Source organism: Pinus tabuliformis, chromosome Q (genome assembly GCF_031772625.1).
Source record: "Pinus tabuliformis cultivar Carrire ecotype Pingquan chromosome Q, CPIR1, whole genome shotgun sequence".
Taxonomy (NCBI): domain Eukaryota; kingdom Viridiplantae; phylum Streptophyta; class Pinopsida; order Pinales; family Pinaceae; genus Pinus; species Pinus tabuliformis.
The window spans coordinates 345,377,140-345,399,853 of record NC_142296.1 but is presented as its reverse complement, the minus strand read 5'-3'; the positions used below and the strand labels follow the sequence as shown (position 1 = coordinate 345,399,853).

Below are 22,714 nucleotides of genomic sequence, written 5' to 3'. Positions count from 1 at the left end.
GAGAAAGACTTAGCGGCTAAAAGAAAATTAAGTTATTATAAGAAGGTCATCAACCCCACCCTAGAAGATCAAAAGTATCTCTCTATTTTAACTAGTTCAAAGAAGAAAATTAATATAGCAAAGATTAGAACGAATTCTCATGAGCTCCATAGTGAAACAGGTAGTTGGGCAGTTCCTAAAACGCCATGGACGGAAAGGATCTGCCATATATGTAAGAATAGGAACATCGAGGATGAAAACCACTTCCTCTTAGAGTGCCCCACGTATAACCACATTAGATCTCAGTTTCACAATCTTTGTTACAATACTGACCTTCCTAGCCTTTTACAATGTCAAAATTATAGTGAGCTCGGGAGGCTTCTCTCCAAGCTTTTTGAGCATAGGAATAAAATCTTAAATCAAAATAGATAATTTGTTTCTTTAGGTCCATAGACCATTATTTGGTCTCAGCGGACGTTAACCATCATCATTATCATCATAATAATTGATATAATATTTATTTATATGATAATTTTATTATAAATTTTATGTTTGTATTTATTTTACTTAGAATTCTTTCCGAATTTTTTGTAATTTTTATTGTTTTTTATTTTATTTTATTTTGATTATTGTTCGTTTTTTCAGTTTTTCTTTTAAGAATTTTAGTTTTAGGTGATTTTCTTATGAAGTAATGAAAAATCAATGCATAAATATCTAAAAATCATTACGTAAAAACTGCAACTACATTCCTAAATTACAGGAAAAAAATATGAGACAATTATACACATGACATTGGATTGTGTAAATGCAATAAAACCTTCTAATTATAATCCAATCAAATATTTAAAAAATTATTTTTTACAAAAAAATTAAAAAACATTTTTCAAAATTAACATCATAACTTACCTTGCCTGAAAATGGATCCATTATAAAGAATTAAAAGCCTCTTTCTACCATTCTTGAAATTTGAATTAGTGATTTAATATCGATGGAACTCAACATAAACAAATTAATTTATAATTTATAAATACCTTAAAATTATAGTAATGAATGTAGATAGTCTCTCTTACTTCATTTGGAATGTATACAACCTATATTTGTGTTATTTCTAGTTTATAAATACCTTAAAAATTACAGTAATGAATGTAGATAGCCTCTCTTACTTTTTTTTTTTTTTACAAAGTCGGCTACTCATATATTAAAAAACGTGCTGAAGCAAACTATTACATAATAAGGGAAAGCATGAGAGCAGAGGTACAAAATCGGGTGCGCAGACCCAGTTTCCTCATAGCTTCTCTTGATTGAAAACCAAACTAAGTTTAGGCGGCTATATTGCCGTACAAAGGACCCTCCTAACCAAGCAAATTTGCAGTACATAAATCACGGAAAGTGAGGAGTGACCGAGTCTTCCTTCTGGGCACTTTCTCTGGTCGGAGCTTCTGCCTGATTGCTTTCAGTGAGAGTGCGAAGATGATCAATAACCGCCTCCATATGGATGCAGCGGTCCTTCAAAGCTTCAATCTCTTTCTTGCGTTTCCCCAACTTCTTTCGTTTGGATTCACGGTCAGCATAATAGTCCTCTGATAAGTCTTTAATCTGTTTTTTAATACTGTTGATCATTATAAGAGTGGTTGAGATGCTGAACGTGCTCGAGCCAGCAGCTGAATCTACGAAGCTGAAGGGAGGAGGGTCTATGATCCTGATATATGAAAAACAGCCACTGTGAGGAAACAAAATAACCAAAGGGAAACAGCTTACCCCTGTAATGGAACTTGGAGAGTGGAAACTGAGATTGCCGCGGATTCCCGAACTATTCCAAATGGAGAAAGAGACTGTTAATGCTTGAGCAATGAGCGCAGAGAAGGTGAGAGTTTGTCCAGTATTTAAGGAAGGATGGAGGCTCGTGAATCGGGCGATGAAGGGATTAGTGACAGGAGACCGGGGATGGGCGCGGTCAAGGTGAATGATTAGGAAGCTGAGCGTGCTCGTGCCAAAGACAGAGGCTGCGGTACTGGAGGATGGCAAGACTGCGGTTTTGGGGCTCAATATCACACCTGCTCTGAAGTTCGTGATTTGATTCTTATCCCGATAATGATGAGATATCCCCGCGTACTCCTCTGAACAGCTTATGGATTTGCCAGGGGGGTCGAAAAGATATTCAAGGGGCACGAGGAGACTTCGAACTTGATGAAGGGGAAGGCTATGGAATATCTCTGACATAAACCTTTCCATTCTCACAGACTTGACCAATGTCTCTTCGGACTGCGAGATTTGCTTGACGATCAGCTTCCTTATTGTTGTCTCTGAGAATATGTTTAAATATTACCTCTCCCAGCTCTTTAATATTCTCCATAGTTCTATTCTTTATGTTGTTTAAGGTCCTTTGCTTATAGTCTCTCCCAGAGATCATGGCTTTGATTATTATGGCTGAATCCCCAAGAATGAGCAGGTTCCTGAGGCCAAGATTTTTTGCAATGTGAGAGCCTAGAAGTAGGCCATAAGCTTCCGCTTTATTGTTTGACATCTGGCCTAGACCCCATTCAAAGGAGGCCATGAGATTCCCCTGGCGATCCTTTATAATCCCTCCAGCACCAGCTTGGCCCGGATTCTTTTTGGAGGCCCCGTCAAAATACAAAACATGTCTTTTTTGATTTCTGATCCAATTGTTCACTTCATCCTCCGAACCCCGAAGCTTCCAGTTCTGATTGCCTTTCTTATGATTCAGATGATTTTTTGAGTTGGGATTGAGATTGAATTTCCCCAGCCAAAACTTGTGCCTCTCCTCCTTTACATCCAACGCTGTCTGAGGGACCCCTGTCGCTTCCAGAGACTCTGCAATGAGGGCAGAGGATTTTGCCACAATGTTTGATATCGTGGGCTTCTCATTATTGAAGATGCAATTGTTTCTCGCTTTCCAAATTTGCCAGCATACATTGGAGGGAATGCTGCTCCAGAGCCTTCGCATTATGGAGTTTACTTTTTTGGGCTGGTAGAGTCTCTTGTCCCAGCTTTTGTGAAGGTTCTGGATCTTGGGAGGGAGGGCTTCAGTGGAGATAGACTCAGAGAGAAGATTCCAGCAGGCTTTGGCAATCGGGCATTCAATGAAGAGGTGGGAGATAGTCTCTTCCGCAGACTTGCACATGCAGCAGATTGAGGGACCTTGGATGCCTCGTTTTCTGAGATTTTCAGCAGTGAGGATTTTGCCGTGCATTAGGGTCCAATTGAAGAGTTTGATCTTGGGTAGGCATTCGGTACTCCAGACAGCTTTGTGCAAGGGCCAGTTGTTTACAGAGGAGATGTCTTGGAGTGCTTTGTAGCCTTCTTTGACCGAATAGTTGCCACCATTTGGATTCCATATAAACTTGTCCTCTTTCCCTCTGTCTATAGGGGCAGAACCACTGAGGGAGCGCTTGAGGTCGGCCCAAAGCTGAGCAAGATTGTTAGGGAGGTTGAGAGGAATCCACCCAGCCCATCGATCCTCTTCCCAAACTGAGATGTCAAAGAGAGAGATGAGATTGGCTTCTGCCATCCACCTGCGAAGGGGATAAAGATGGGGAATTGAGCTTCTAGCCTGAGATCCCAGGATGCTGTCATTCCATATATTGACTTCTTTACCATTTCCAGGGGCCTTTGAGAAAAGGGATTTGCAAAGAGGAAGGGCTCTCTTAATGAGGTTCCAAGTCGGGGTGCCTTGTCTTTCAGGGGCATTTTCCATAAGGATGTTGCTGGTAGGGCCATGCAGATATTTCTTCTTAAGGACCGTCACCCACCAAGCTTCTTGTTCATTGAGGATCCGCCAGATGAGTTTGAATCCCATTGCTAAGTTGGCAAGCCTTGGGACCCTGATGCCAAGCCCTCCCTTCTCCATAGGAAGGATTACTTTTTCCCACTTAACCAAACTGAATTTCTTTGAGCCTTGTTTACCTCCTTGCCATAGGAAGCTGCGCATGATTAGCTCCATATGCTTATGTATGCTTGCCGGGGCAAGCGTGATGGCGAACTGGTAAATGGGGAGAGAGGCCAGGATGGATTTTATCAAAGTCATGCGGCCTGCTAAATTTAACCAATGCATTCCCCAATTTTGGAGTTTTCCTCTGAGCTTTTCAATGATCTTGACCCAGCTTTCAGATTTGATTTTTTCTTTGGCCAGAGGCAGCCCCAGATACATGAAGTGGGACCAATTTAGCTGGGCTGGAATTTCCATAATTCTGGATATGCGCTGAATGAGATGATTAGGGACATTCCAGGTATAAATCATGCACTTGTTGTTGCTTAGTTGGCCCCCGGATGCCTGAAGGAAAAGGTCTAGGGCTTTCTTGAATCTCCTAGCCATGATGCAAGAGGCACCCCCAATGAGCAAAGTGTCATCAGCAAATAAAGAGTGGTTAATGCCTTTCGAGCCTCTTATGATCTCTATCCCCATTATTTCTTTTCTCTTCCTCATATTTTCTAGCTTAGAGCTAAAGGCCTCTGCCATGAGTATGTAGAGAAAGGGAGACAGAGGGCACCCTTGCCTCAAACCCCTAGAGCTTTTGAAAGCTTTACTTGGTCTTCCATTGATGAGAGGGGCTGTCCAATTGCCTGAGATGCATTCGTGGACCCTGCTGATGAAGAGATCAGATAAGCCGAGTTTTTTGAGGACAGCTTGGAGAAAGGAGTGACTTACCCGGTCAAAGGCATTAGCCATGTCCATTTTCATAATCATACCTTTTTCATTCCTGTTGATGCTGCTGTGAATGGCTTCTTGGATGAGGATAACGTTGTCTGCTATTTGCCTTTTAGGCACAAAACCGCCTTGGTTTTCAGAGATGAGAGAGGGGAGGATAGGTTTGAGTCTATTAGCAAGAATTTTGGTTATAATTTTGTAAGACACATTACAAAGGGAGATCGGGCGAAAACGATTGAAAGTGAGAGGGTTCGGATCTTTGGGGATGAGGGCCAAGAAGGAAGATTTTATTCCGCTGCCCATCTTTCCTTTATTGAAGAAATTCCTAACCACTCTGATGTAGTCTTTCTTAATAGTGTCCCAATGAGTCCTGTAGAAGTCTATTGTGAGCCCATCTGGACCAGGCGCTTTATCTGAGGCCATGCTGCGGATTGTTGTCTCTATCTCTACTTCGGTGACTTCTCTGTCCAGCTCCGCGTTCTGTTCCGCTGTGGTATTGTTCTCCATTGAATCGAGGATTTCCCAACCTAATCTTTCATGTTGTTCCTCCGTGAGGAGATTTTGGAAGTGGGTGGACGCTGCCTCCTTGATTTGGTTTTGCTCTCTTATTTCTGTACCTTCAACTGTAATCTTTTCTATGTTATTGGCCGCTCTCCTCGTTTTCACGCTGTTGTGGAAGAAGGAGGTGTTTTTATCTCCTGACTTTAACCAAAGACACCTGGATTTCTGCCTTTGCTCTTCCTCCTCCTTTCTGTTTAACTTGTACAATTCCTTTTGGAGATCCCTTTCCGTAATCAGCTCTTCTTCCGTGTCCTGTCTCTCTTCTTTTTCATGGTTCCACTGCACTATCTTGGCTTGGAGGTCTGATTTGGTTTTGCTCTCAGCGATTGCATTTGATTTTGCCCATTGCTTTATTGCCGAACGAAGGATCTTGACCTTGGTTTCCCAGACATAATGCGGGGACCCTCTTACCTCTGTTAGCCAATGTTCTCTTACCATAGTTCGAAAGTCCTCTTGATCTTCCCACGCTCGGTTGTATCTGAACGGAAGCGGCCCTAGATTCGTTCCTTTGTCGAGCTTTAGAATCACTGGCTTGTGGTCAGAGAGATAGCCCTGGATGATGAAACTTTTAACACATGCATAACTGCTTACTATTTTCTCCTGCACCAAAATGCGATCCAGTCGCTCTTTAATGTTGTTTCTCCCTGTCCTCTTATTCGACCAGGTGAAGCGCCCATTTTGAGGGTGAAAATCCACCAAATGGTGGTTGAGAATGATTTCCTCCAAGGAATCCCTTGAGGAGTCAGCTAGAAAATTTCCTCCCATTTTTTCTTCCGCGTTTCTAATCAGATTCAGGTCCCCTCCGAGAAAGATGCTTCTATCCTGCATTTCCATGAGGTCTTCTTTAATGGAATTCCAGCATGCTGCTTTGTCATAGATTTGGGGAGGGGCATATACATTGTATATAGTGTAATCTGCTGTCTTTGATGTGTTTTGGATGTCTGAGCGGATCCACCAACTGCTGTTTTTTTGGTTTAGAAGGTTCCATTTTCTCTTGTCCCATATAGTGCCTATACCACCTGAGGCGCCCGAAGCGCTTATTGCAATTCCTTCGTAAATTTTGTTGTTTTTTAAGAATTTTTGGAAGTCCTGTTCATTGATTTTGGTCTCCTGGAGGAGGAGGATGTCCGGGTTTTCGGATTTGAGTAGGTCACGGACTGCGTTTGTCTTTAGGGAGGAGCCCATCCCCCTACAGTTCCAAGAGACCAGATTCATCATTTACTTATTCTGGTGTGGGAACCTCCCTTCTCTTTCCCCTTTTCTCCACTTCCTTTGGTCCTGTCCAGATAGGTGTCCATTGGTTGTTGAATCCCTGTAGTCATTTCCTTTGCTGCCGTCTCATCCCTTATCTCCTTATTTGATTTCCTTCCAACCTTCCTTGGGGGATCTACAGATGCACTACTTTCCTTAGATTTGTTCCTTGTTAGAATTCTTTCTACCGTGTGGGGGGGGGAGGAGGGCGGGGGAGAGGGGGGCAGGGGGGAGGCGGGGTTAACCGGGGGGGCTCTAGGGGATTGGGGAGGGGAAGGAGGGTCGACCTCAGAGAGGGTTTCGAATTGGTTGGAGGAAGCAGGGATGTTCGGGCCATGGAAGATAGGGGGCATGGAGGAGGAGGAGGGATTCTTGTTGCTGCCTTGTGGATGGTTGGGCCTCTTTTTCTTTACAGTTTCCCACACTTCATCAGCCTTCTCAGGGTTAGATTCAGAAAGATTTGCGTTAGCTTTAGGGCATCTATTTGCGAAATGACCATACTCATGACATACCTTGCATTTGAAAGGAAGTTGTTCGTAGTCCACTTGCTGAAGGTGAGTCCATTCGTCGACTCTGAGTTTGACGGCTTCCGGCAATCCCTTCCCCAAGTCTACTTCGACACAGATTCTGGCACATGCGTGCATGTTCTCTTTGGGCTCTGATCTGTCTATGTACTTTCCTATTCCATTTCCAATAGCTCTGACTGACTCATCTCCCCAGCAATGCAGGGGCAGGTGGGGGAGACGGACCCAAACAGGTACTGCATTAGGGACATCCATCTCTGGGTCGAAGCTGGGGGTCCACTTGTTCAGGTATAGACCTCTTGTGTCCATGAAGTATGGGCCGTTCCTGAATATTAAGTTTCGGTCTTCCACAGATTCGAAGAGGAAAGTGAAGAAACCTCTTCCACAAAAGCGAATCGCAATCTTGCCTTGAACCATCGAGTTCCAATTCCTTTCAACCCATCGCTGAACAGTGCGAGGGGAGGGCCATAAGCCCGTGAACTGACCAACTAAACCTCTTTCAGCAAGAGCCACTGCCGCTTTTCTTGGAAGGGCCGGGGGAATAGGGATTTCAGGGACTTCATCCATTTTCTTGACGAATCGAGATGTCACCGGCCTGGTCTTCTCCGTGGAGTTCTCCTGAGTTATAGAAGCAAATGATTTCATGAGGTCATCCGGATCTGGACCAGAAGGTCCCAAGGCGGCCATGATCAGGGGGCTGAGCAGAGCAGCCTAGCAGCGGCGCTGCTAGGCGCGGGACAGAGAGGGTCAGCAGCGGGCGGAAGAAGGGAAAGAGGAGCCTCAGAGCGAGGGCGAGGGAGGCTCGGCCAGAGGACGAGAGGCCCCGCAGCAGAGCTGCAAGGCGGGGGCAGCGAAAGAAGTCAGAGGGCTATCATGGCAGGGGGAGCGCAGCAGAGAGCGCAGCCGCGGGCGATAGCCTCTCTTACTTTATGCGGAATGTATATTGCAAATTTCCATTTTTATTTTTATATAACTATAATATAATATAAAGTGAGAAACATTAATATACATGGGCATGGATTCACATTGGTTGTAATTTTTTAAATAATATATATATATATATATATATAATTATAATTATAATTATAATTATATATATTTTTCCTTTCTGGAATGTTGGAGTGATCGTACACTTTACCATAAGCCCAACCAATACTGATTCTATGTTGGATTTTTCTTACCACTTCACAACAATGGCCAATGAACAATGATACTCACCGTTAGTCTTCACCTACTATGTTTCCTGGTTTTTTAATTAAATAATTTGATATGGAACCTATAAAGTAGTTGTAATCTAATTTTTTAATATTTTAGTTTTTTTTAATGAATATATTGAATGTTAGATTTTTCTTGCTACTTCATAACAATGGCCAATGAACAATGATATTCACAGTTAGACTTCACTTACTCTGGAGAATAGGCTTTTTTTAATTAAATAATTTGATATGGAACATATAAAGTAGTTGTAATCTAATTTTTTAATATTTTAGTTTTTTTTATGAATATATAATAAAGTTTATATTATCAATGTTATAAAAATTCATAGGACTTCAAATTCATTTAAAAATTTCCAAGACTTACATTTAACACTGGCACAACACATTTTCTCCCTGGCCAAAAAAAAAGTTGTTTAAGTAATTCTCATGGTAATTTATAAGTTTAAATAGATTGAAGTGTAGTTTAAATTACTTATTTTTAATTAAGAGTTTATGTTTTTGGAATAAATTATACTCACATAAAAGTATTTATTTAGATAATAAGTAAATAGGTTAATAGCTCACCACTCGGATTTGGTAAGAATAAAAGTTTGCCCCTTATGAAACACTAATGGGGAGTTCCAAGTGCTTGGTTAAAAGTTCATCTTCGTCTAAAGTAAAAACCAAGTTAATGACCCAAGTTTTAGAACATTTGGAAGAGTGAAAGCCTACCCTCTATGAATGACCAGTGGATAATATCGAGTAGTGACCCAAGTTTTAGAACATTTGGCAAGAGCGAAAACCCACTCTCTATGGAGTGCATAGTTTTCCTTAAATAACAGTGATGAGTCAAGTTGCATTTGTGAATAACAGTCAGTGATCACTATTAAACTACCGAGTAGTCTAACGAGGTGGAGGAATTGCCCAGACGGGCAAAAGTGGCAGGAATCTGGGTAAAAAAATTTCAAAAAATCTTGTAGAAGCAGTGTTTGAATCGTGTTTTTGATGGTAGAAATGGATTCAGTACCATCAAAAACATCTAAGACACCTAAAATTTTGAAGTTTAACAACTATACTTTGAATTTACAAAAATGCTTGCTGGATTTTCTCTAAATATGACCGGAATTTCCATAACTTTTTGGTCAACTCCTCGGCCTGGTTAGGCTACATGTTAAACTACATGGTAGTCTAATAATTATGCTTTTTTGCCCTAAAAGTTATGTAAATTCCGGCCATATTTTGAAAAAATCCCACAAGGATTTTTGTAAATCCAACTAAAAGTTGTTAAAATTCATAATTTTAGGTGTTCTTGACATTTTTGATGGTGCTGAATCCATTTCCACCATCAAAAACATAATTCAAACACTGCGTCTACAAGATTTTTTGAAATTTTTTTGTCTGAATTCCGACCACTTTTAACCATTCAGGGAATCCCTCCACCTCCACTTCCACTTCCACCTCCGGAGTAGACGACTACTAATTTCATAATTTCACAACTAAATTAGAATAGCTTTTTCTTTTATAAATTTAAAATATAAATCACAACCAACAGCGAGAGCTTGTTTGGTCCTTGGCCAACAACGATGTTTCCAATGCATGTCAGTGCGATTTCCATCAGTCTGCAAAGGAACTCCTGGGCCGAAGTCAGAGCAGAGTTCCAAAATCCAGAAAGTAATAACTTTGTTCAGACTGACAGACGTAATCCAATTTCCTCAGCAAACAGACAACTCATAAGTTATTATTGTATCAGCTACCTATCGGGGGTTTATTCACTGAATTCTCGTGGAAGTGTTGACTGCACGCCTGCCATAATTTGTCGGAAAAACCAGACTCTCAGCGTAAAATCCATGTTGATATGATGCCCCGCCTCATTTATCAGAGTCAAACTCAACTATCTAATCATTTTTAACGTTCCATCCAGAGTCACTGGCAGTGATAATAAGTGTCTTACATCAATGCAATTTGTTTATTTATTTATGAGAACCTGCATTCCCACTCCCACTTTTTTCGCTGGAATGAGAGTTTTAAGGTGTATAGGAGTAATTTCTGGACATTCAGGTCGGAATTGGGAAAAACAAATGTGAGCTCAGTCTTCATTGTTTCATTTATTGTGTGTTTTTAATGAATTGGTTTGTGCCAGACAAACAGTGAGTGTTAAAGATTTGAATATGATTTGAATGATAGAATCATAGTATAAATTTTTGAATGGTGTAGTTTAATTTTTTTAAAGTTTTAGAGTTTGTTGGGTATATTTTTTAATTGAATTTGATGGCTAAAGAGAAATAAGGATGGAATTTGATGGGTAAATTGTTTTTCAAAAGGTGATTTGGTCGTCAAATATAGTTAATTTTTTTATAAAATCATTAAGATTTTTGTTTAGAATTGTGAAAATTAATCAAGTAAAACCGTCATATTTGATGGTTGAGCCTGTTTTGAAATTCTAACCTTGGAGAGGAATCACAAATTTAAGCGAGTGGTCTTTAGTGCGACTTTTTGGAAGCTTTTCCGGTCTAATTTCTCTAAAATCAGGCAGTAATTTATTGAAATCACAAGCTTAATAGATAATCCCTGCATAATGGAAGTACCTAAGGGTTTTTCAGGGTGTTGAATCCATATATACAGTCAAAAAATTAGTTTAAATAATACAAATCAAGATTTTACCTCAAATATTTCTGTCAGATTCCGGCACCATAAAGTCCAAAAAATCATTGAAGTAACCAATTCTTCACAATGTGAACGTTTAAAAGATTTTGCAAGAGACTAAATATAATTCGAAGATTTATTTTAAATAACAAAAAATTACAATATAATCAAACTTTATTTTACCCATTTTGAACCCAAAAGAATTCCAAAATATAAAATAATTAAATTTTTTATTTTTTTACTTAAAATAAAATTTAATAATAAAAAAATCTAAATAGTGGTGATACTGTTTTGTTAAATAAATTCATGAGACGAATATTTTTAGATGATATTCAAAGCTACTCTTTCCAATAAACTGTGGATCTGAATAATTAAAAAACAGATTAAAAATGGCTTAAAAAGATTAACCACCATTCAAACATTGAAAAAGTAAATAAACATTTTAAATACCCTTAATCTATGGTTGGATCTACTTATAATGGATTAAAAAAAAAAAATGTCACCCACCCACAGGGCATTGGAATTTAAAAAGGCAATTGGTTGAATATCCTTTATCCTATGTGCTTTTGCAGATGCTGTTTCTAACATCAAATTTGTAATAAATTTCTAACCTTTCAATTTGGCAAAATTCCTTTTGCAGGTTAAAAATGGAAAACAATAAACACTTTTGACAAAAGATTAATGAGGAAATGTCACCAACCCTCAATTTTGACAAAAAGATTGATGAGGAAATGTCACTAACCCTCAAGGCACTGGAAAATAAGTAGAAACAGAATACATTTTTGAATAAAATATTTTGAAGTGTTTGGTTTCAATGGGGGAGAAACAGAGGTTTTTTGGGGGTGAAGTTATGTTTTTTTTGGTTGTTTAAGATTTATTTTTCATATAAAAATGAATTTAGTTTTTGAAAAATCTAAAGCATTTTTTTTTCAGAAAGAAAAAGCTTTATATTATATTGAGGCAATATATACAAAATAGATATGATGGATCTGTTAAAGATCGATAGATGATCATCTGAAAGAGAGACCGACATAATAGATCTGATAGATTTGTTGTAGATTTGTTGCAAAGATCACCTGAGAGAAGACTGATAGTCAAAATACTTAAGCATCTTTAGATGGAGGAAAAAACCAAAAGGGGCTGCCTGCAGAGCCAGCCATGATAATAGAGGAAAAACCTAAAGCATATAATACATACAAAATTCAGAAATCAAATTTGGAATGTAAGCAAATTTATACTAGAAAACCACCGAGTAGTAGAACAATGAGACCTAGGTAGACTGGCAAAATTTATAAACAATTACACCCAATTATCAGAACTTATCTTCAATTAATATATTCTGAATACTGATACACTTAACTCATAATAACCTTAAGTAAACAACATCTCCATAAAATGACAGGCATTACAAAATATAGGATTAAGTAGGGTTAAGATAACTCCAAACAGAGGCACACCCCATAGTCACCTAATTTGCCAAAACTGTCCAGGAATAGAACCTGGTTCTAATTCCCTGCAATATTATGTGACTCTGTCAGGCGATCAATCTGCATTTTGATTACCATCTTAAACGATCATCAGTTTTGTTGTCTGGAATTAAAACAATTTGTTATTATTACAGAGATTGCATGCTTGCAGAAATCTTCTCAACACATTAATATTCTGTCGCATTTATTATTATTATAGGTAAGCTCTGTCCTCAGACGCATGACCTTTTTGTTGGTATTCAATGTCTGGATATGACAACTGAGACAGACCACTGCTGCTATCTCTGAATATTAATATGATGGCGATGGGGATCCCTGCTTCCTGCAGAAAAGCACGTCATGCCGATAGCCTACAGTGTAATGTGCATTTCTTTATTTTATTTTTCAGAGTACGCTGCGTCTCCTCGAATTGAACAGCTTTGCTTATCCGTATCAGGAAAGCCAAAATAAAGGCTACAAATAAATGCAGAGTAAACTCTTGTCACAAAACTCAAAAATGCTCGATAACAGTGCAGAAATCGTATATTTTCTGTGAATGATCAAATTAGTGGAGGGCTCTGGAGTCTGGCTTTGGCTTGTCCTAAAAAGTGGCCTACTGTTCCTGGCTGCAAGGCCAAGTCCTAGTAGCGTGTTGATATCCCCAGTCAACATCCACAAGCAAACAATTTGCATGCGAGTACACGCAGATTCTCTCTTTAACGCACAGGTACTCATGCACGGCCTCAAGTACATCATGTGAAGATGGATTTACAGGTATATTTGCCAAAGATAATCAGAAAAAGCTTTCTGTGATTAAGTAGGTTGCTCACTGAGCTGAACTGAAGTTAAATTGAACTGGTGGGCAAGATTTGGCAGGGCTATCAGAAACAAGAATGACATTGGCCAAAGCTGTACTCAACCTAGGCCACCTAATTGCAAATATTTGGTTTTGATCACATGCAGGCTAATCACAGAAGCATAACCAGAAATATCCAAACGTTCAGTACATCCTGCTTGCATTATGGGCCTAGTTGCTATCATTGGGCAGATGTTATGTCATGATACTTGGATGTCAATGTAAGATTTGATCATGGCATATGCATTAGGATTCAGAGCCACTGATATATATGTATTTTCATTTCTGGTCTAATTCTATTCTAGATTTCACAGAGTTGCGTATTCGGTGATGAAGTTTGGCTTATACCTTGCCTTCTCTCATCTGCATAACTGAGGATTTTGTCCTTTGGGGTCATGGCAACTTCCAATGTGGTGACCATGAATATACTTCTGATGAAGGTGCTGTGTATAGTAGTGGCATTAACGGCAGCAAGCCGAGTTGAAAGCTCTGATTTTGATGCACTGTTAGCATTCAAGAAAGGTCTTGGCAGTCCTGATGGACTTGCAGACTGGAAGAATCACTCATCTCCCTGCGAGTGGACTGGTGTGAGCTGTAGGAGTCACTCTGTAATATCTCTCTCTCTTGCACGTATGGAACTGCAAGGTCCCATTTCGCCAGAGCTCGGGAATCTTAAGGATTTGGAGCTTTTGAATCTGAGCAACAATCTTCTGGTTGGTAGCATTCCAAAAGAAATTTGGGGTCTCACGAAGCTAAAACATCTCGACTTGAGCGGGAACTCTCTGAGCGGAGAGATTCACTCCAACATCCAACGTCTTACAGACCTTCAAGAGCTTGTTTTGGGTACCAATACTTTGTCAGGGAAGCTGGTACCAGAGTTGGGATTGCTTTCTCGCTTGGAGATGGTGGACTTGGGTACCAATTTTTTCACTGGAAGCATACCCGTAGAACTTGGCGCGCTCTCTGAGTTGAGATACCTGAACCTCGGTGGCAATAGTCTCTCTGGAAGCATACCAACACAACTGGGCGACCTCAGAAAACTGGTGGTTCTTGATCTTGGTAACAATCTTCTTACAGGTAGTTTTCCATCCGAGCTTGGGAAGCTCAGCAGGTTGGCGTCTCTGGATTTCTCAAACAACTCTCTTTCTGGCATCATTCCCCCAGAGATTGGAAATATGGTGAGTTTGACTGACCTGTATCTTGGAATCAACAAGTTTTTCGGCCTTTTGCCTGCAGAAATTGGTAATCTGGAAAATGTAAAGAATTTGTATTTAACTTCTTGCTCCCTCAGAGGGCCCATTCCCGATGAGATATCTAATATGCTGTCCCTCAGTAAGCTAGACCTTTCCAACAATCCATTACGGTCCCCTATTCCTGAAGCCATTGGAAATCTGAGCAATCTCACTATTTTAAATATGGTGAACTCAGAACTCAATGGAACAATCCCTTCTGAATTGGGCAAATGCAGAAAACTTAGAACTTTGATGCTCTCCTTCAATTCCTTGACCGGTTCTCTTCCTGATACTCTAGCGAACCTACCTATATTATCTTTCTCTGCAGAGAAAAACCAGCTCAGTGGGCCTCTACCTCCATGGTTAGGACAATGGAAGGAAGCTGACTCTATTCTGTTGGCTACAAACCGTTTTAGTGGGAACATTCCTCCAGAGCTAGGAAATTGCACTTCTGTATATCATATAAGCCTGAGTAACAATCAATTATCAGGACACATTCCTCCAGAGCTTTGCAATGCCAAACCTCTTAGTGAGATTGATTTGGAAAACAATCTTCTTGTAGGGGACATTGGAAACACGTTCATCAATTGCAGGAACCTCACCCAGTTGATATTGACAAACAATAGGGTGAGCGGTAGAATTCCCGCTTATCTAGGGGAGCTTCCGTTGATGGTTCTGGATTTGGATGAGAACAACTTCACAGGCCCAATCCCTGAAAAAATATGGAATTCGAGCACTCTCATGGAGTTTAGTGCGGCAAATAATCTTCTTAATGGAAGTCTTTCTGCTCATATAGCTAATGCAAGTTCATTGCAACGGTTGATTCTTAGTGGTAACTATATAGAGGGGGAGATCCCCAAGGAAATTGGTACACTGTCTAGTCTTTCAGTGCTTTCTCTCAATGGGAATCGTTTACAAGGAGAAATTCCTTCAGAAATTTGCCAATGCATTAGTCTTACGACTCTTGACTTGGGAAATAATTGTCTCAATGGGTCAATTCCCAAAAATTTTGGAGACCTTGCCCAACTGCAGTGTTTGGTTCTCTCCCACAACGAGCTATCGGGCTTTATTCCGACTCAAATATCTTCATATTTCCAGCAGATTGCAATCCCGGATTCAAGCTTTGTGCAGCATCACGGAGTCTTTGATCTGTCCTGGAATCAACTTTCAGGACCCATTCCAGAAGAAATTGGCAATTGCATTGTGGTTGTAGATTTGCTTCTTAGCAACAACAGGCTCACAGGGAAAGTGCCCAGAACCCTGTCCCGGTTGACAAATTTGACTACACTGGACCTCTCCCATAACTACCTCACTGGAGAGATTCCAATAGGGCTTGGAGAGTCTATCAAGCTTCAAGGGCTGTACTTGGCATTCAATCAGTTGACAGGCACTATTCCTGCTGCTTTAGGAGGTATTAGTAGCTTGGTGAAGCTAAACATTACAGGCAATAAACTTGTTGGTGTAATTCCTGCATCTCTTGGAAATTTAACTGAACTGACTCATCTTGATGTGAGTAACAACGAGCTCTCAGGTGATTTGCCCCCCTCTTTGTCAAACATGGTAAACATTGTCGGCCTATATGTGCAGCAGAACAAGCTTTCTGGCAGTCTTGATGGGTTGTTCTCGGAGGGGTCTTCATGGAGAGTTCAGACGCTAAATTTGAGCTCAAACCTTTTCAGTGGAGAAATTCCAACATCACTGGGGAATCTTTCATACCTTAATTACTTGGACCTGCACAATAATAAATTCATTGGCAATATACCTTCAGAATTGGGTGGCCTTGCACAACTCATGTATCTGGATATCTCTGGAAATGACCTCACTGGGAGAATGCCTGACGAGCTATGTGATTTGTTAAGTCTATCCTTCTTCAACCTTTCAAACAATTCACTGGAAGGGCCAATTCCCAAAGGTGGAGTGTGTGAGAATTTCACGAGGTTGTCTTTATTAGGGAACAAGGGTCTATGTGGAGGGACATTGGGTCTGATATGCCAATCTGACAATACAGAAAAGTCCCGTTTGTTGAACACTTGGGTGGTTCTAGCAATCTCAATTGGAAGCATTCTTGCTCTATTAAGCTTGATATTTGCCATAATCAGGTGGAAAACAGTAGGACGGGGAACTCTTTCAGAACTGAAAAATGGAAGCAAATTCAATGCAACCATGGACCCAAATCTATGCTTTCTCAGCAGCAAATCCAAGGAGCCTCTCAGCATAAATGTGGCCATGTTTGAGAGGCCTCTGCTTCGATTAACATTAGTTGACATTCTTCATGCCACCAATAATTTTTGCAAGACCAATATTATTGGAGATGGCGGGTTCGGGACAGTCTATAAAGCCATGCTTCCCAATGGAAAGATGGCTGCAATTAAGAAGCTAAGCCAGGCCAAGACTCAAGGACACAGGGAATTCCTTGCAGAGATGGAAACCTTGGGGAAAGTTAAGCACAGGAATCTAGTGCCACTTCTGGGATATTGCTCATTTGGGGAGGAAAAGTTGTTGGTATACGAGTATATGGTGAATGGAAGCCTTGATTTGTGGTTAAGGAACAGGGCAGATGCCCTAGAGGTTCTTGACTGGTCTAAACGTTTCAAAATTGCAATGGGAGCTGCGAGAGGTCTTGCGTTCCTTCATCATGGCTTCATTCCTCACATTATTCATCGAGATATGAAAGCTAGCAACATCTTGTTGGATGGAGATTTTGAACCCAAGGTTGCTGACTTTGGATTGGCACGCATCATTAGTGCTTGCGAAACACATGTAAGTACTGATATTGCAGGCACATTTGGATACATTCCTCCTGAATATGGGCAGAGTTGTAGATCCACCACTAGAGGGGATGTGTACAGTTTTGGAGTGATACTGCTTGAACTTCTTACTGGAAAGGAGCCAACAGGACCAGAATTCAGAGATATAGATGGTGGAAATTTAGTGGCATGGGTCCATCAAATGATCAAAAGAGGCCAACCAGCTGAGACCCTAGATCCTATGATTTTCAATGGAACATCCAAGCAAAAGATGCTCAAGTTGTTGCAGGTGGCAACAATGTGCACTTCTGATGACCCTGTAAAGCGTCCTACAATGTTACAAGTTGTCAAGTTCTTGAAAGGCGCAGAAGAATGTTCATAGAAGTGAACAAAATTGATTTGGTTTCTAATTTGTATATTCTGTATTTATTGGCATCCAACGACTGTCCAGGCATAGTTTTGAGGCTTGATCCTATTCCTTGTTTGGGCATAGCTTCTTTTTTCAGAAACTTGATACTTAGCAGGATCAATGACTTGCTTCACTGGACTTCTCATTGATATTGGGACTTCACTGGACTTCTCTATGTTTGTGCTTTTTTATAAGTTGCTCAAAGGAACAGTTAACATAATGATGGTATTTGAGTTCTCTTGCAATCTCCCCAACCTGGCTTTTATGTGTATGAAAGGATTGTATTTCAATTAATCGAGTTATATTACAGACTGCACTGTGCAAAATGCAATTGTGCTTGTTATTTCATGGCCTGTGAATAGTGGTCTTTTAGAAGCTAGTCCTACTAATGTTTGTTTGTCAGATGGGGACAAGAAGCATAACCGAAAACACACTTTACTCCACAGCCCTCTGCTGTATACATTGTCACTAACCCTTTGACATCATATTAGCAATGTTCAAATTGTGGTGCAATCTATGACACACACTAAGGCAATGCTCTCTGCTCCCACTAGTGACAGTAAAGAATGAACTTCGTTATATGCTCATTTTTTAGATGGAGCGGAGTTGGTTTCCAGTTTTATGGAGCTGCAGAGTGGTGGTGTTATAGCTGGTGAGATCCTCCCAACTTAGTCACCTCTTGAAATTATGTTTATGGTTCAGATAGAAATAGTTTTGTTAATGTTCAGGGAAAGGAGCAGAATTCCACACAGCTGTACTTACTGGAAATAGAAACCAGCCACCTCTTAAATTTATGTTTATAGTTCAGATATAATAGTTTTGTTACAGAATTTTTAGGGCTAGGCGCAGAATCGTACACAGCTGTACTTACTGGAAATAGAATCTGTGTAACCACTGAACATTATATTTATCATGAGTAGCGAATTAGAAACCTTTTGGGAGTTTTGAGGGAGGGGGTCTTCCAGTTTACCGCTTCTTGTCAAACAAAGTTAACTTGAATCCCCGCTGTGAAAACCTTTATTCTGGTTTTTTGTGTGAAATCAGTTTCGAGTGCAAAGATTTTGAAATATTCACTGTATTGAAGATCGTTACCAATAATATACTTCATGTTTCTTCAGAGTTGTACATGTTCCAGTTTGCAGCGATATAAAATCCGATCTCCTCTGGAATGAATTTACATGAACCAGTCAATTCTTCCTATAGAAATAATCTGTATGTGCCCCCCTTAGAAACATGAAAATACGAAGGGTGGACAAGAGTATAAAAAAAATATCTGTTCGTAAATCTTAATAATGCCATCTTTTACTTCAAATCTGCCAGACTCAGAATTCTCGAAATTTCAGACTGATGATTCGACTGTTTGGTTCTTAGCGGGTGTCATTATGTTTATGATATATATATATATATGTATTTAAGAATATTGGAAATGATTAATGTACTTAATAAAATAAGATTTTGAGAGAGATGAAGTATATATATTTGTGTGCTGTAAGATAATTGTATTAAGGGATTTTTTGAACAAAAATGCTTGTTAAATGATTTTTTATTTATTTATTAAATATATAGGTTTTGAATTATGTGAATACAATATTCAATCTGGAATATGTGATTTTTTTTTTTAACCTTTACAAGTTATTTGTTTGTTGTGAGTTAAATAAAAAAATAATAAAATTAAGAAATTTTTTTTTTTTTTAAGAATTGAGTTTGGAATATTGATTAGAATAAATCAACAGCCAAATATCTACATTGATTGGAATGTGTGGTAAATCAATTATTGAAGGTGTTAATTGGAGGATCTATTTATTTCTGTAAAGATAAAATAGAAAAAAATGAATTTCAAATGAATTTGAGATTTTTTGTTTTTAATGAAGGTCGAATCTCAAGGTTGAAGTCATTGAAGTTTTATAGGTGGAATGAAAATAAATCTCTAATCTTATATTTCTAATTCATACAAAGAACTAATATTAGGTGGAATGAAAATAAATCTCTAATCTTATATTTCTAATTCATACAAAGAACTAATATTGGCTAAGAAACTTTAACTTTCACATTCTTACAATTAGCATAGATCTATCTTAAATACAGATCTAACATGAGCAAAGAGGGATCCAATTTATTCATGTGTAAATTTTTTATAAGCCTACATTATTTAAATGTTTTGTATGGTTTTTTTTTTTAGATTTTTAATTTTTATTTTGGCCGACATGAACAAAATTTCAATTTTGATGACATCGTTACACATCAATACTAGGCTGTAGAATGAGCCTCTCAGCTCAATTAGTTGCTATGACTTTTTTAGTTAGTGGCAAGAAGTTAAAATGAATAAGAAAATTACAAGAACTGATATTTATATTTAATGATGTAATTTTAAGTGTGTTGTGTTTGTTTTCTTTGTGTCTTACTTTTAAAGTTTAAATAAATGTGATTTTCATTTTTCAATAAAGTAGAATTGTGTGTGTGTGTTTTTTTTTAAACTTGGGACCCTAAAAACAAACTTGCAATCATCTATATCTCTAAGTGAATAGATTGGATTGCCTTGAAAATGGTGATTTGTTGTTATCCATATCCATTAGGAGGGGCTCTTATTTAACCATAAAATACCTCTTTAGCAATGCTTCATCATCTTCTTATTATTGAGCTTAAATTTTGTGAAAGTAAAGTTATGAAATACCCTAGTTATTTATTATTATTATTACAAAGTGTGTTCTTGATTTATTGCAACAACTTAGTATTGTTTCATGAATCCATTTTTATGTGATTTATTCATAAAATTCTCTATGATTTGACATGATCATATATCACCATATGATGTGTTAATTATATGTGAACCACGAGCACACTCAAACTTACTTGGATGTTGAATGTTATGATTTTGAGTATACATTTGTTATTTTGGCATGATGGTGGCTATAAATAACATGTCTGGTTAAATAGTTATATATTACAATGCTACTAATAATTTGATGAGTGTGATAAGCAGGCATCACAAGTAGATGGACTTCAAGATGGAGCCATGATATTTAGAGTTGGATTTGTTGGCTCAATCTCATAGTAGGTTCCACATAAGTTTCCAACAAATGGGGTTTTATGTAATCTAAGAGTTGGCATATTTAATCTTTAGGAATGGAAAGGTCATGTCCAATGTGTTATGACAGGACTAAAGGTTGTATAGAGCTCACAAAACATGGCTATCACCGCTCACAATCAATTCCATATTCCTAGTTTCCCCTAACCATTACATCATATGTTTATCCATTATATTGCGACTCTCATCAATCCACACGATAACCAACAAATAATCATAAACAATACTATCATATATTTCATGCCAACATATTAGATTAGATAACATCCATTTTTATGCGTACTTAAGGAACACAATTAAAACACATCATTGCAATACACAAGGAGGACAACAAAAATTATAAATGGGGGCCTCATTCCATTCATGGTCATTATTATCTAGTACATCCTTGTATATTAGATGGTATTGTTACCCATCCAAGTGGGTGACCCTTAGGAGACGTTTCTCCCATTCTGTGCAGCTTTCCAGCTAGCATCCTTATGTGATCTACATGTAGCTAGTCTCAAAGGCTCTCCATCTATTCTTTGGTCAATGCTCTGTGACATCTAGCTTACTTGTCCAATGAAGGTGAGTCATCTATCATAAGGTACACTACTGTTTGTAATCAAGTGCTTTTATTTAATGTTTAAAGAGCATATTGGTATGAATCACAAATTGAATTGGATGATTGATTGCTTTTGGTTATATTCTTGTTCCCCTACTTCACCTTGGTGGTTATCCTCTTCTCCTAGTCCAGTGTAACCTTCTTTGAGGCCTTTCTTTCATTTTCCAAGAGGGGCACAAATAGGAGGCATTGATTGATGTTGTGTGCCCATGATAATCCATACCTATCACTTTCACCCTTATTTTCATGTCCCAATCTTCAAGTTGACCGTTATATATCACTAGTATTGGTTCCCTACTTTCCTCATTCTTGTGTTGGGTTCCAAAAACTTTTCCCTTAGAAGTGGATGCAACAAAAAGAAAATAAAAAGCATGAGCCATAAATATAAAATGCAAAATATTGGCTGGGATAAAATAAAATGTGTGGACAAAAGCCTAGTTTGAGCTCTACTTCCCTCATTATTCATCATCCATTTCCTAGCTAATGCATTCACAAATCAAAAGAAAAGGAAATTTGATATCCCAACCTTGATAAACGATAAATTGCTTCATCTTAAAGGGTAATGAATGCATAAATCAAGCATGCAGTGCAAGCTATGCAACAAAAAAAATATCATTAAATGAAAAAGGTGTACTGGAGGGGTGGTAAAAATAGGTTGATAAAAGGGGTAACTCAAGTCCCATGATTGCTCCCATGCACAATATCACGCTCAAGAATGATGGTATTTCATAGTTGGTAAGTAGATGGTGGCACCCTCCATGAAGTAAACCTCACCATACCACTATTCACTTGCACCTGCTAATTGATGGGTCAACCTAGGAATTATTGCTCCCCTTGAGGTTGGAAGCACCTAATAGGGCCTTTGAATAACCCTCACATACCCAAGCATGGTAACTTATTTACAAACCCTAAGTTAGAAAGACATTTGAAGATGATACTTGTGTGAAATGACTCTTGTGCCTTTTGCATTAAATATGGTCCACGTGATACTTATAAGGTTTCTTTACCAATGATGATGATCTCACTTAATTTTGAGGGTATTTTATAGATGTTTTCTCCCAGGTACAACAACTATCCCTTAAGGGATTGATAGAAACTTCTCTATCACTTTAGAGACAACACCCAACCCCACTTGTTGGTACTTTAGGGCACTATAGCTAGGATGATAACCTCTCAGAGAATAACATTGACCTTGAGATTGATCCAACATTGATGACGACCCTCTCCTCTCCCTTTAGAGCCTAAAATGTTTCCCAAAGAAGCCATGACATTGCTAGGAAAGATAATGCATCCCAATGACCATAAGACACCACTAGCCTGGCATTGCACCTTCTTGATGGATGTTGCCATTTTCTTGGACCAGGTTATGGATGATGATGACTTGAGATCCCTTTGGAAGGGATCGTTCACCTTTCTTCATGATGATGTCATGCCCTAGCCTTATGACATCACCATTATGAGTCCTAGAGTGATGACATTGACTTCATTGATAGAA

General features: G+C 38.8%; 1 protein-coding gene across 1 annotated transcript; it reads left to right on the top strand.

Moving 5' to 3' along the window:
- Positions 1-12,847: 12,847 nt before the first annotated feature.
- On the top strand, positions 12,848-17,856 carry LOC149219602 (uncharacterized). Its single transcript, XM_089384421.1, has one exon. The coding sequence runs from the start codon at positions 13,538-13,540 to the stop codon at positions 17,501-17,503; it is 3,966 nt and encodes a 1,321-aa protein (XP_089240547.1). The 5' UTR covers positions 12,848-13,537; the 3' UTR covers positions 17,504-17,856.
- The last annotated feature ends 4,858 nt before the right edge of the window (positions 17,857-22,714 follow it).

Bases quoted from the DNA above. Each gene is read 5' to 3' on its own strand.
- LOC149219602 (XM_089384421.1), top strand. From the start codon at position 13,538: ATGGCAACTTCCAATGTGGTGACCATGAATATACTTCTGATGAAGGTG.